The 15963-nt window shown below is 46.4% G+C and overlaps 1 protein-coding gene across 4 annotated transcripts in view; it reads left to right on the top strand.

Moving 5' to 3' along the window:
* Positions 1–4969, top strand: part of ate1 (arginyltransferase 1) — a 55486-nt gene extending 50517 nt beyond the window's left edge. For all 4 annotated transcript variants that reach the window (XM_084020702.1, XM_084020701.1, XM_084020700.1 and 1 more), the window contains one exon: positions 4351–4969. In XM_084020702.1, the coding sequence (XP_083876828.1) occupies positions 4351–4529 (179 nt within the window). In that variant the 3' untranslated portion in view covers positions 4530–4969. The remainder of the gene's footprint in view (positions 1–4350) is intronic.
* Positions 4970–15963: the final 10994 nt, after the last annotated feature.

Here is a 15963-nt window from a genome sequence, read left to right as displayed (position 1 = left end):
AGCGGTCAGTTCACATCGGCACATTAGCGGCGTGGCACGCCGTCGGCGGCCCTAATTGGTCGTTTAATAACATGCTGCTGGTTTGTGGCCTCAGTAGAAGACTCGGGGGAAACCCTCGCTGCTTTTATTTGGCTTTAAATGAAGGGGTTGCTGTCTAAACAAGATACAGAAAAACCTCTTCATCTTCAGCAGATAGACTATTAGAATACAGTTGAAAGTCCTTTTCCTCATCTTTTATGGGTCCCTGAACACATCCCTGATTCTTATCTTGTGTGCTTCCCTGAGGCATCCCGACCCCTCGGGTCACCTGGGACAGCTTTACTGTACCGGAGTCCTGCTGGGAAATCAGAGGTGAAAATACAACAGTTTTTCTTCTTTCTCATCTTTAATTATTTATTTGCACATTCTCACTTTTTTGTTTTTTTAATCCTCTTTTTAATGCAATTTTAATAATTTCTTATCAACTCATGTTTAGTACATTAAACATATTCCTATAAAGCACTTACTTTGACTTGCCCTAGTGCTTTAGTGTTGCTGTTTTTCCGTGGAATAAGAGTTGAAAGAGTCTGTTTGTCTGACTTTGTTTTGTTCCGTTGACTAACTGACAAACAGGAAACGGACTATAATGTGTAAAGCAGCCGCCGTCAGGAAGTTTTGTATCGACAAACCAGAGGGCAGTTTTTGGTGCAAAATGAGATTAAGGGTCAGCTTTGAATGATCCAAAATGTTTGTATCTGATCCAAAGAAGGGAAAAGCTCCTTTTATACATACACAACGTGGTCGAGGATTAAACCCGGACCCCCCGGGGTGAACGAGACCCGCGTTCATGTCGTGACCCGGTTCCACAGCTCGTCTTAACGAGGTGCCTAACGACGGCTAATCTAAAGTTTACACTGCTGCGTCCGAGAGGCTCACTTTGATTACATGTCAGCTGCTGGACACATCGAGGGGAGCGTCCTCGTGGCCTCCAACACATGTACACACACACACACACACACACACATTCCACGCAGCACATATGCATCATCTCTCACACACTCGTAATCTGGTGTTTTGCTCGGTGGAGAGACGAGCAGGAGCGTTGCCCTCGAGTGTTTCCAGCAGGCGACAAAACCAGAAGAACGCGTTATATTTAGTAAAGAAAATGTTCCCAAAATGTGAAATTCATCTCCCTTTCATGCTTCAAGGGAACGCCATCAAGCCGATTGCCTTTGAGCTACAGTGAAGCCAGGAGACGGGAGCACATCACCCCCCCCTCCACCACTCCTCCATTATATTTCTAGCTTTTACAGTTTTACACTTTCATATCTCGTCTCGCTGTCGGAGCCACTTTGCTCTGCTCTTCAGGAGGCTTTCTCCTCCTCAGCCCGGCTTGCTTTAATGTGGAGGCCGCCGTCACTCCTCTCTCACTTTCTCCTCATAATGCAGGAGGATGGGGTTTTATTTTGCTCCATTCCTTCTGAATCACCAAATAAACACACAATAAAATACAATACAGGGAAAATATAACTACAAACAGCTTACATTCGATCTCAAGGCTCATGACGCAATGAAAATATATTTAAGAAGTCTAGAGAAAAACCAAGAATACATGAAGAAATACATAAAGAGATTTAAATAATCAGAAAGAAGGCGGAGGTCGGCTACAGAGATCCAGGGTCAGCCGGACTGATGCGTGCCGGACACCGGGGGCTTGAACCCGGGTCTCGCGGTCAAAGAGCAAGAGAGTCTTTTTATCCATCGTTTTTCTTTCCAACGCGAGCCCCCCGTTTTTTGGATTCGCGACATCGGGTCACAGGAAGTGGTCACAACCCCGACGGCTCCGCCTTTGACTCGGCGTTTTGAAAGGTGGAGAGATGGATGGGAAGAGAGAGAGGAGCGTGGCGAGGTGTCAGGGTCTTCACCCTACCGACCCTTGAACCCCTCGACCCCCCCACCAACCGAGGAGCCGTGACCTCGTGGCAGGCGTGTCACCGAACGTCCGGTGGGCCTGGCGGGGATCGAGGGGGGTCTGGAGCTCCTCAGGATGAGGAGGAGGAGGAGGAGGAGGAGGAGGAGGAGGGTTCCTCTGGTGGAGGAGGACGCGAGCAGCCATGAAAGATGTTTACAGGAGCAGCGGATGTTTGGACTGACTGGAGGACGAGGGAGAGAGATAGATGTGGGGGGGGGGGGGGGGGGTCTGCTCAGTGTTACTGTTGAGGTTAATAGACCGTCTTAGATCCGCATCTGTTCCGATCCGTGCGTAACCATGGCGACGACGAAGAACGTGAGGAGGCGATGCTGAAGGCTGCTCCGGTTATTAAAAAGGGAAGCTTCAAAATGATTAAATATTCCCGTCATTAATAAACATTAATTCTTCATGGACCAGAAGTTGACAGTCATGTGGAAGTTGTGTTTACATCTTTTTAAGCCCCGCCCCCCCCCAGACTTACCGTACTGCAGATTTTCTTCATTTAAAAGTGTATTTCAAGCGTTCCTCTTATTGTGTGACTCAGCAGTTTAGAGAAGGAGGGGGAAGACACATTAGTGAGCGGGGAAATGAGGCTAATAAATAAAATATGAGTCCACGTGGGTGTTGAAATATGAAAAGTATCTCATGGAGATTGGAGCCTCGGGGGCTTCATGTTTATCAGCAGCTCTCTTCCTCCCTCGGGCTCTTCAGGTGGTGCATAAATATTTGGGACGGTGCACTCTTATTTCCCGGATACGTACCTGGTTTGGGAGACGTCATCATTTTCCCCGTCGTGCATTTTAATCGAGTGTGTCGACTCGTGTTTGTGATCACGAACAGCCTTCCAACATCTGGCACAAGAGGAGAATAATAAACACAAACACTTTGTTTGTGTCACGTCCCGTTTGGCTCCGTCGTGGTTCTCCAGGTTTATTCGGTGAATAAAGTGGAGCAGCGCCGCCGCGGTGAGAAATAAGTGCACTTGTGATGACTCGCACCACCTGGGTGCTCAGCTGTGAGCCACATGGGTGTCGTCACAGGGATCGGTTAGTGGGGGGGGGGGGGTCTATTAATAACCGAATCTAACTGGCTCCCGTTTGACTGATGTGTCGCCATGGAACCTGGCGAGCCGGTCGGCTCCGCTCCGTAAGCCTGGCTCCGACTTTATGTTCATCTGCTTCCTCTTAGCCGGGGCCAGACCAGGACCAGGACCGGGGACACATGAAATACTGTGTGTGGAGTGTGTAAGGGGGAGGGGGGGTGTTCATTTCACGAAGACACAAATTGAACATTTTCAGCATTGAAGGCAGAACACTTGGAGAGAGATAAGAAGGGTTTTAAGAGGGCGATTAGAGAAATGTTCTCAGTTCTGAAGGACAGAAAATGGAGCTCATGCTGGATTTCCAGACATTATGTGCCGTATATCAGGGTTAGGCTGCCCTGCATCTCCCCGCGGCGCCGGCTCGGCTCACCCTCTCACTCCTGGAGGGATTTTTTTTATGTCGGAGCGAGGGTCATCTGGTTTTTACCCCCTTCATTTTGTTGGTTTTTTCCATCCGACCCTCCAGAGGACTATAGCTGCAGAACAACACTACATGTTGGAGACCAGCAGCGTTTTCACGGGTCTGGTGGGACCTGGCAGCGGACGACACGGGACCTCATGAAAATGCTGAGGTTGGCGAACCAGGCGGCGCCGTAAATAACGGCGTAGAATTAGACGAAGAAGAAAAAATGCTTTCTGCTTCTCGGAACAATGGTGTCTCTCTGCCAAGTCAGAGTTTAACTGGTGAGAATGAAGGATGGGGGGGGGGATATACGGATAATGTACTCCATCTGAGATCGTTGCTTCTAGCGGCCTCTCTGGCGGTAGATGGAACTGCAGGCGAGCCTCTGGGACTCATCTCCCTCACCAACAGTGTCGACTCTCATCTGCGTGATGCCTTCAAATGCTCCACACTGAAAGGTGGTTTTCCCTCGTTGGCGTCACTTTGCTTCTTGATGACTTTCCTTCTTCACTTCCTTTAGTTTGTTGTTTCTTTTTCTTGGACTGGAAGTTGAACGGTCTTCTTTCTCTGCCTCCATGTGAGTCAGCAGTAATAACACTTTAGACTAGAGGGAGCATGACTCAGCAGTTGGAAGTTACCGATTTCCGATTACAAGTAAACGCAGCATACTTCCGTGAGGAGCGCCACCTGCAGACCAACCATCATTTTGAATTTCTGGCGGGAATGTCGCCACGGAGACACGGAGATCCTATTTCTGGGCAAATCAGAACAAGCACCTTCATTAGTGGGTCACATGATCAACCACCATTGTTTTAACTCACTCTTTGATAGATAGGAACTTAAATGGAAATGTTCCGAACTGCCACTTTAACACTGTAAATCTGTGTGTTCCAGGAGACGGCCGGCTGCTGAAGGAGGTGGGCAGAGCTCTGGTGCTCTACAGACGGACGGTGATGCCGTACGCCGCCTACTCACGCAAACGCAAAGGCTCCAGCGACGAGCCGGAGGTGCAGCAGTACGCCGGCCTGGTCGGGCAGGACTGTGCGGAGAGGATCCTGCTGTACCGCGCCTGAACACACCGCTGCACCTTTTAATATGTTCAATATGTACGTGAACACACACACACACACACACCAGCGAAGTCTGTTTCCCTGTAGTCTCTCTGCTTTGGCTGGAACTGCAGCCGCTCACATCTATCTATGTATGTATATCCATTCACCATTATATCTCACTTTAAAGAGCTTTATTCAACGGTGGATCCCTCAGCTTCCCGTTCTCGGTTTAGTTCCTTATTTTAATATCATCACTTAGATTCAGACGTGAAGGTTTAGACGTATTTAAGTTTCTATCCACAACATCAACCTGCTTTTCTTTCTCTCTTTTTTTTTTACCTCTGGATTCATTCGAAGCAACAAACTCACCGTTTTCAATGTTTTTGTCTGTAATATTTATAGCTTTATTATTGACTCTGTTTTGTTTTGTTAAACCAAATAAAGGGGATGTATATTCTTTGCTTGGACTTTGTGGCTTTTTCCTTTTACGGCTGATCTGGTGCCAGCAGCCAAACTTTCTTCGATTAATCTAGTTATTTAATAGATTTCACAGCCTTTTTGGAGGCTGTGAAATCTATCGGTGTGTAAATGTGTGTATTTTTGCACCAGATGGATGCAATTCATCACCATGGTGAAGTCTTTTCTACCGTCTATGTGGTGGAACTAAACGTCCATGATCATATCAGGGTTTTCCCCCAACATGGTAATTAATATGAATATTAACCACATTCCTACTTCTTAAATCCTCCTACACACACACACACACACACACACACACACACACACACACACACACACACACACACACTCTCTCTATGTGCTCCTGAGGTTTTGTTGGTCAGGTCTCACTCAGAGCGAGTATCGTATTCTTCTGGATGTTCACCTAAAAACACACCATCATGCAGCTAACGTGTAACACAGACTCGGCTCCGTGTCAGCTCGACCCTGGACTTGTGTTTGTGCAGCAACCTCTGTGACCTCTGAACCCGCCACCCGTCTGTCTCTCTGTCTGTCTGTCTGTCTGTACGTACCCAAGTCCTGAGGAAACAGTCTCTCTCTCCGGTTTAAGGACTGACGAGCTAATTCTCCATGAACACCGACGCTGGCCCCCGTTGGATTCACCGTTCCTCTCCCACATTAGGCATGCTCCCCTCCTCACACACACACACACACACGCACACACACACACACTCCTGGCACTGTCACCAGTCGTTAGTCGTGGTGGACGCCACACACACACACACACACACACACACACACACACACAAGGACTTGTGCCAGCGCTGTGGTGGACCTCTTTCTGTCAAAACAAGTGGTCTGGACCCGGCTGGCTGTTTTTATAACGAGTCCGTAACGCACCAAGACCCAGCGTGGGCCGGTTCGGACATTACGCTGATATATATATATATTTATAATTGTGTCGCTGCTCATAATTCTTATTAGGTATGAGGTCTGGGCTGACCACCGCATACCGCTCAGCCAAAGGTTAGCATGCAGAGAATCAGGGCTTTATTTTCAGTCACATCTCACAGGTTTCATTTCATGTAAAAGTGTTGGTGCCAAGGGGGCGGAGCTTGTCTCCAAAAGAAAAGAAAAAAGAGGGTGTGAAACTTTAGTAAGTACACTTTAGTAAGTAGACTTTTATAAATAAATCCATTTTAATTTACTTATTATTATTTTAGTTTCCTTATATATACTGTTTACTATTGCAATTTTTTATTTTTTTTATTTTATTTATACATGCCACTTTAGTATTTATTTCTCATTTGTTTATGGATGTATTTATTGTCTATTTTTGACTTACTTGTCATGTCGGGTTGGGGGGAGTCAAACACTACTTTGTTGTAGTTCTATGGTTTGAATGACTGCAAAATAAAAAAAACGAATAAAAACAATAAGATAAGCTTTTGGAACTGCATTAAACAATGCACACTCTAAACACGTAAAAAAAATAAAAAATTATGAGTCATTGTCAGGTCAGGCTGGAAGCAGTGAAAGCAATGGAAGTGGCCGTTAAAACTTTTTACAGCGTGGAGCAGGTGGAAATCAGTTGTGTAATTAGCAGGAAAGCGTTTTTTTGTAAATTCAGTTTTTTGGAGTTTCCGTCCCGTCAGCATGTTGAGTTGTGAAAGCAGCGGCTGAGATGAAAGCAGCTGAAACCGTCAGTCAGTCGGGGTGTAACTCCATTTTTTAAAGAGGATGAAAGAAGTGGAAACTTTAGTTGAGATGTTAAAGATGAAGGTTAAAGGTCGGCGGAGCCACAGTGAGCCAGAGTGGAGCGCTGAGAGTTTGGACTTCGAATGTCAGTTTAAGTGTTTGTTAGAAGCACATGTGAGTATTCAACAACACAAACCTCCTCCTCCTCCTCCTCCTCCTCCTCCTCCTATCTGCTCCTCTTCTCTCCACGAGGCGAGGAGATGCAGCGAGGGAAGAGGATGCGTCAGCGTGAAATAGGACGCGAAGGAAAGGTCTGGAAACGTCTGATCCCAACATGTCGGAGAAACATGGAATAAAACACTCTCTCTTTCTCTAGAAATGAAAAGGTGGATCTTCTCAAATATTCTTTTCCCCCTTTCTAGTAGGAAGACTGACGCAGCGTTCATGAGGAACCCGGCCTCCCGTCCTGTTTGTAAATATGAAACGTGTCTCTGTTTCTGTCTGTCTGAAGCTTTGTTTCCTTTTAAGCCGCGGGTTCGAGTCCCGCCGGTGTGTAGCAGGAGTGTTTGCTGAGCGTGGGCTGATTGTTTGGTTTGGATCTCCATGTGGACGTTGTACATTTACTAAGTTTATTTATCGTTTTATTCTGCCAACACACACACACACACACACACACCCAGACCAGCGGAAGCTCCCAGGCCAGAGGAAGTGCCGGCCTCCTTTGTGGACAAGATCCCCCCCCTCCTGGATTAAGCGTATCGCACCCTAATGCGGGTCCTTTCTCCTGGGGATTAGTTTTAGGGAGGGGGGGGGGGACTCCCAGTGAGGCCCTGTCACCCAAATTCAACACACTGTCACCAGACCCCCCCGACCCCCCGACCCCCCCCACTAGGATCCAGGCTCTCTCAAGTACATGAGTACAATTTTGTTCTTCTCTTGAGCATATCCCATGAAATGCTACTTTATAATACTTTTTTTGTATTTGAAATTGTGTGTAATATTTGTAATTATGGATAAAAACATGATACTTTTAAACACAGAGTAATTATAAAATCAGTCCAACATGTCTGACTCAACGTGAGCCGGTTTCTGGTCGGGGCTCGGGTCACGTTTCCCCCGCCGACCCGCTCACATGGTTTCATTTAGAACCAAAAACTCCCCAAACATTTCACCAACAAACATCATGCAAATATTATAAAGAAGAAGAGTTCGTGATCTCTCCCGTTTAATTTCAAACCACTGAATGTGAAACCGCCGGACCAAACCCACTGTAAATAAAGGAGCTCCTCAACCAGCTACTTACACTACTATGTTTCTGTACCTCTACTAAGTATTTCTTATACTTTGTGGTACTTCTACTGAAGTAAACGGATGTGAGCATGTGATTCTAAACTGACCCCCCCAAAAACAAGCTGTGTAGAAGAGAAGCTCCGCCTTCATCCTTCATCATCACTCATTGTGTGGTTATGAAGGTGAGCGTCGGCGTGACAACGGAGCTCCTACAGCGCTGCACCGTCGCCATGGAGACGCTGACAACAGCCTCGGGGGAGATAGATGTCCATATTATCACCTCCACGTTAACGTCTCTCCTCCGTTGTCTTTCAGCCCTCTTTAGCTTCTTTCTCTGGGAGGCGGTCCGACGCGTTCCCTCATCAGAATACTGATGTGGCGGTGAATGGAGGGGAGCGTTGGGCGGCGGTTTGGTGGGAGTCGACCCTCCTCTCAATATGTGTGCTGTCTCTAAATCTTCTTTTGATTGCTCTCTCTCTCTCTCTCTCTCTCTCTCTGTCTCTCTCTCTCTCTCTCTGCCTCACAAACTTCCCCCGTCGTCGCCGCCTGTCCTCGAACTTTTCTGTTGCTTTCTGGGAAATCTATCTATTCCAGAAGTGCAGGTGGAAGTTACAACCCCCCCCCCCCCTATTAATATAAACTCACACTCCTTCCTATTCTTGGCACACGGATATACAGCCAATATTTGCAGAGCTCTAAATCTTACGCTGAATGCTGAATGCTGCCGTTGTTGCCCCGTCGAGGGGAGCGCCTGGCATCGTCCCGGCAACCTGCTGGGTCGGGGGGGGGGGGGGGGAGGGTGGTAATCTGGCCTGGAGGAGAACTGAAAAATGTCTGTATAATTAAGATTATATATAGATTATGTTTTTTCCCGATGGAGGTGTCGTAGTCGGAGACACATTTCTATGAAATCTCTTATTACCGTGAAAGCAACAAGTGTGTGTGTGTATGTATATGTATATATATATATATATATATATAATATATATAATATATATATATATGTATATATATTTTCCTGGGCAGGGTCTCACTTTTCCTCCCCATGCTCACACCTCGTTTCATGCTTTAAACACTGCTGGCCCTCAAAATCTCACCAATAAAGAATACAATCGTTATCCCTAATAGCCTATATTATCTTAATAAGCCACATTTTCCCCACTAGTTATAATTGTTTAGTATTTAGTTTAGTTTCTTGAGTGTCAAAGTGGCCAAAACGTGTTTTATTACATCAGAACACAGAGTTTATATCACTCTTTCACTAACGTTTATATAAAGTTATATGGACATGAGCAGCCTATAAACCTGTAAAAATATATACAAATCATTTACAGAACTCTATGTTTTACCCCCCAAAGTGTTATACAGCTGCACAGCATCCCCCCCCCCCCCCCCCCCCCCCGCTTAGAGGATCCATTCCTGATTAGCCACACATTTGAGAAATGCCAGAAATGTTTCATGCGCCTCGTCTGAGGAGCCGTCGGATATCCGAGCAGGGCCTGATGAAGGCTAAGGGCCCCGGGGTGCTTTCAGGGGCAAGGCCCTGGGTGCCACAGGGAGGGGGGGGGGGCACTATTTGGTGTGGAGGGGGATTGTGCTGCCCTTCCATGTTTCCAGTAATCATGTGTGGAAAAACACAATGTCTTTCTCTGAGAAATGAGTTGACAGAACTGGAAGTGGTCGCTCATTAAGGACCAGACCCCCCTGGACCCCCCCCCCCCCCCCCCCTGGCCCGCGAGGCCGTTAAGCCATTTGCAGAAAGAATTAGCTGAACAAATATTTTTTTAATCCTGCCAAATAGTGGCCTTCCTGAATAACGAGCGAGGGAAGAGGGCGAGGCAGCGAAGACCGATGTGTTTCCCAATAGAAGTCTGGAAAAGACGGCCTGTATATACAGTCTGACCCCCGTCTTTATGACGTACTCGAGTCCATGTGGTTGTTTGTTCATAGCCCACCACAACAATAAGAAGCCTTGTGGTCGGTGAGAGAGCGTAGACCCTCAGAAAACACTCGGGGAATGATGTGAAACTATGCAAATCCAATTCAAACGTCAAATGAGCGGCTGAGTTCAGGTAACAGCCAATACATCAACGCCAACCGCAGCAGTATTAAAGACTTTGGTTGATGTGGTTTCGCGTGCAGCGAGAGAGAGACAGAGAGAGAGAGAGAGAGAGAGCTCACGTCTGGGTTTTGACTTTGTGGTCGCTTCGTGGCGCCCGTAAATCGAAGCGAGGCTCGTGGCCAGATATCGTGCTTGCTGCAAGAAAAAAAGCCGGAGCCTCGGAGGCCGTACGGGAGATAGAAGGATCTCTGATCCCAGAACCCCCCCCTCCGTGGCATGCAGCCTGCTCTCATGCTGGATGGACGCCCGTCGGTGGCTCAAAGGACTACAGACGGGTGTTGGACGTGCGTGAGCGTGCAGGCTTACGGTGCTCTTTGCAGCTTTATTGCTGACTTTGCTGATGCATGAACGGATGACTGTTCCTTCATACCAAGGGAACAATAAAAACATCGACATGCAGTAGAAATATCTCTTTTCTTTGACGTGGGAGTCTCTTCCAGCGGTGATCGGAAACCAGTCGGCCGGGTCAGCAACACGAAGGAGGCCTCATCGAAGAACGTTGTTGGCAGACGAGGTTTCTGAGAAAATCTCCCCTCCGCTGGTTAGCAAGCCACAGATCCCTGCTTTGGCCGGATGACTTTGCTGAATTGCACAAAAATAAAAAAATCTGGGGTAGCAGCAGATGAGAAATAAGGGGGAAGAAAACAGTGGGCTGCCATGCTAATTAAATACAGATTCTGCATGTATGATTTTAATGTCAGAAATGAGAGAAAAGAGAGAGGAGGGGATGAAATGTGGGGAGAAATAAACATCATGGAACTGGCCGGGCATCTTGTTTCATTTGGCGAATTGAGGCTTGGTACCATAACAGGCCCAGTCATTACCCAGGAATCCAGAGTGGGGGGGGGGCACCAGGCTTTTCCTTCCTTCTCTTCGTGTCTCAACATCTACATCCAATACTCCTTTTCTGTTTCCCCTCTATCTGTCCTGTGTTTGTCCCCCCCGAGGGCATTTCAAGGCCCTTCTTAATTCACTTACAGGCCCCCAAAAACCCCAACGTGCTGCACAGAGGGACTATTTCATCCTGCTTCGGGGTTTGGAAGAAGTCTACTGTTCTCGGACCATGAAAGATTCCTCAAGTACCACTATGAGAAAAAAAAGCAGTAGATAATTTGGGGGTTAGTGTTTACGAGGCTCTCCGGCGGAGCGGCTCTTTCAATATGAAGGATAATGTAAGAGAAAGAAGCTCGTCTTGCGGCGCTGCGGTGAAGGAAGTGTTTCTGGGCTCACATTATTCGTATTATTCTACACGATCCGGGTTCCTCTCTGGTGGCAGCGAGGAGCCTCGGTGGGAGCCCACACCGGGGTCCTGTGGCCTCCGGGTTTACTGTTCAGTAAACAGAGGAACAGGAAGATGGTCTACACCACACATGTAGAGAAACCAAGAATCTTTAAGCGCTCGAATCAAAAACGTCTGTGCAGGAAAAAGCTGTCGGAGGGCCGGTGCCAGCTTCACCACACCGGATACAGCAGCTAAGAGCGGTGAGGAGGGAGAGAGAGCGGCAGCTACCAAGCCGGGGAGAAAAATGGATCTTCTGTGGCCCCAAAGACTCGTGAAAAATGTGTTTATTTAAAAAGAAACAGCAGCAAAATTTCAAATCAGAGTAAAGATTGTGTTTTCTGCATCGGACACCTTTTTGTTCCGATACAAAAAGACCAACAATGGTAATATATATATAATTGGTGTGATTGGATACGCAGACAGATGGAGGGAGACACACGGACACAAAGACAGAAACAGTCATGCGTGACTGAATTATCTCAGGTCGCCACTCTGGAACCGGAACCAGGTTTTCATCAAACCACAAACCAGACAACGAGACTCAGATTCATCATCATCCCTCTAAGATACATTTTTACTTACTGTGGTTTTTCCACCACATTAACCTGTGTGTGTGTGTGTGTGTGTGTGTGCGCACCTCCTCCTCTTCAGATTATCTCATCTTCTGACACAAAGCCTCCTCGCTCCCTCCCATAAATTTTCTCTTTATTCCTCTTCAGTTCCTTAAAGCAGCTGCTGAGGCTCCCTGTCCATCACACTGCTGAGTGTGTGTGTGTGTGTGTGTGTGTGTGATCCCGACATGATAAAAGCGTTCAGGTAAAATCATAATCAATAATCACTCCTAGATTTTTTGAGTGTATTCAGTTTGTTTCTCTCTCTGAGCCTCTGAACCAATAATCTGTCCTTCTGTTGCTGAAACACAAACTCTTATATATAAATGTCTGATTGATGGAATTATTCCACCACTGTATCCGACGGCAACACATTTGGAAACAAGTTTGTTTGTGTAAAGTGTCTTTATTTCGATATCTATTACTTTAAAATATTTTTTTTAATGTGATATATTTGGCAAAAAAGTGTGACAGTTTTTCCCAGAATTGTTTGAAGCTGCAATTAAGTAACGTAAAAATAAACATCTATACAAGTGATTGTTGTTTGACTGTAAATGTCCGTCACACACTTGGTAGACCTGCAGCCTCAGTGGATGACAATTCATGGATTATAGCGTCTGATCCGTTTTCGACCTTTCAACCATCATCCAGAGTGATTTACACTTCCTGGGAGACCCATAACGCCGATGGCCCGACCGTCAGAATACCTGGAACTGACATTATCGCCCATTTAAGGAGCTCATTTGCCTTCTCTGTTGGTTCTCAGAGGAGCAGCAGACTGGATGGAGATGAGGAAATCAACGAGAGCAGCTGGAAACAATGAAAGGACATGATTTTCATAGTTTAGTATGTCGAAAAAAAGTCATAAAAAAAGTCATATACGGTGTCACAAAAAGGGGAGGAAGCAAAATTGAAGACTTAATAACAGCGTTTCTGCTTCTCTGCAGACTTTATGTTTTCTTTTTTATTGGACTTCAAAAATCTCTCCCTGAACAAGGAATTGAACTCATAACCTTGTGATGCCTAACCTGCCTGCTATCACACTGAGCTATTTCACCTGGCACAGTGTTCTAGTATGACCTCTACTATTTAGTTAATAGAACTTAAAACATTCTGTGGCACATAGGAGTCAAACTCACTTTTTTCTCAGATGTGAAAAAAATCATAAAAAACATCATAGTATAGCATGTCGATAAAAGTCCTTAAATTCATAGTTTAGTATGTTGAAAAAAGTGATAAAAATAGTCATAGTTTAGTAAAAAAAAAAGCATCATAGTATAGTAAAAAAAAAGTCAGTTTAGTAAAAAAAAATAGTAAAAAAGTTAAAAAAAAAAGTCAGTTTAGTAAAAAAAAAACGTCATAGTATAGTAAAAAAAAAAGGTTAAAAAAAAGTCAGTTTAGTAAAAAAAAAAAAAGTTAAAAAGTAAAAAAAAAAAAGTAAAAAAAAAAGTCAGTTTAGTAAAAAAAAACGTCATAGTATAGTAAAAAAAAGTTAAAAAAAAAAAGTCAGTTTAGTAAAAAAAAAATAGTAAAAAAGTTTTAAAAAAAAGTCAGTTAAGTAAAAAAAATTTCATAGTATAGTAAAAAAAAAGTTAAAAAAAAAAGTCATTTTACTAAAAAAAAAATCATGTATGGTAAAAAAAAGTCATACAAACGTCATAGTATAGTAAAAAACGGGGCAAAGAGTGTGAGGTTGCAGCTTTTGTGGGTCATATGAGTGAGTGGCAGGCCCGGAGCGAATGATTTTTAATAATGTGATCGGGGGGTGGGGATGGGAGGGGGGTTGTGGGCGTCAGGGTGTGAAGTGACAGGCCTTGTCAGTCAGACGGGCTGACAGACAGACAGGCTGTGGGAAACGGGCTGACAGAGGCCATCCGAGGCCTTTCGTGAGCTAACTTGGGGGGCCTTTTATGGGTTTATCAAACCGCTGACCCCCTGTCACCCCCCCCCCCCCCCCAGGAAATGCTCTGACACATGAATGGAGAGATCATGTCAATGAGGAGGAGGAGGATGGGGCCTGGGGCAAGAGGCTGCAGAGAGGGGAGGGGGGGGGGTGAACTTGGAGGGTTGGGATCAGGGGCGTTTCAAGGACTTGGGGACATTCGGGGCTGCTGTGTGTGTGGGGGGATCCTCCTCCACCGTTGGTGGACCGGATGCTGTCAGGTCTCTGCAGAGACGATCGATCAGGTTCAAGTCAGATCTGCACCTCTACCCCCCAGATCCGCACCTCTACCCCCCAGATCTACACCTCTACCCCCCAGATCCGCACCTCTACCCCTCAGATCTACACCTCTACCCCCCAGATCCGCACCTCTACCCCCCAGATCTGCACCTCTACCCCCCAGATCTGCACCTCTACCCCTCAGATCTACACCTCTACCCCCCAGATCCGCACCTCTACCCCTCAGATCTACACCTCTACCCCCCAGATCTACACCTCTACCCCCCAGATCCGCACCTCTACCCCTCAGATCTACACCTCTACCCCCCAGATCCGCACCTCTACCCCTCAGATCTACACCTCTACCCCCCAGATCTGCACCTCTACCCCCCAGATCTGCACCTCTACCCCCCAGATCTACACCTCGACACACTCCTGTCTCTGAGCTCTCTGAGGTCCTTCCACTTCACGGCTTGCTTTTTGTCGGCTTTGAGACAGGTGTGCACCTTTCCAAATCAACGTCCAATCAAATGAATTTACCACAGGTGGACTCCAATCAAGATGCAGAAACATCTCAAAGACCATCAGGAGAAACGACTCACAGCAGAAGGATCAATTTCAGTTTCTAGAAATTCATTTTCTGCTTGGTCATTGTGGTTTATTGATGGATGAACTATTAAACTACTCTTTTAGATGAAATGAAGTCGACTTCGCCCGTCAGCCACCGAGCTGGAGGCGAGCCGCCACTCGGATCCCCTCAAACACTCATTTGTCCTCCCCCCCCCTCTGCCCGGCGGGTAAGTACACTATTGGTAAACAGAACATGTAGCATTGCAGCAGTGAAGCCGTCACAGACCGATCCGCTGGATGATAGAGAAGGAGTTTCATCGTACAAACATCTCAATCTACGTACTCTAAAACCCTCTACTTACATACACTCTGCCTTTTATCAACCTTCCACATGGGAGTTATGCAAAAACATAAACCCCCCCCAGACAGATATGTGAAAGAATAACACGAGAAGGTGGAGCCGAACATCAATCTACCCTCTTTCACAGCGTGCGGAGCTGAACACATTTATATGAATCTGACCTCCGACCTCTGTACCCCAGTTTAAAAGGCAGTGAAAGTGAGCCGTGTGTGTGTGTGTCTGTGTGTGTGTGTGTGTGTGTGTGTGTGTGTGGATTTCAGACCAGGGCCCCAGCGCGTCTGAGCGTCTGGGTTCGGGTGTCCTCCTCCATCCAGGGCCGGCTTATTTATGATCCGGGGCCGGGTCTGGACCGGCAGCCAGCGTCGGGGAGGCGAGGAGGGATCGATGCCGCATTCCTACGCACACGAGACCCGACTGACCCCCATCCACACGTTTCAGATAAGGAGATGGAAACATCTCCCCCCATCTCATATCAGAGTGGGACGCTCGCCCTCCCTAATAGTTTGGTTTTCTCCCCCCTCTCCCCCCTCTGGTTTTCTTTGGACCAGCAGGGATCTGGTTCAGGGTCACGGCCCTGGATTTACCTGAGATGACGTGGCTCCGCCCTTCAGAGAGATTTAAGGGTTAACGGTCTCGCCTCCAAAAATATACAGGCTTTTGCCTTCTTACAAAACTTTCTACCAACTTATTAGTTTCAAGCAAACCCAGGAAGTTTTGGACCATTAGGGCCACATCAGATTTTTCTTCTTTTTCAGAATTCTCTAGAACAAATTACTTCTTTTTATTCTCAAAATTCTGATTTTAATCTCAGAATTCTGACTTTTTATCTCCAAAATTCTGACTTCAATCTCAGAATTCTGACTTTATTCTCTAAATTCTGACTTGATCTCATAATTCTGAC

The sequence above is a fragment of the Eutrigla gurnardus genome (assembly GCF_963514095.1).
Source record: "Eutrigla gurnardus genome assembly, chromosome: 11".
Lineage (NCBI taxonomy): Eukaryota > Metazoa > Chordata > Actinopteri > Perciformes > Triglidae > Eutrigla > Eutrigla gurnardus.
The sequence above is the reverse complement of the archived record's forward strand: the minus strand, read 5'-3'. Positions and strand labels throughout refer to the sequence as shown.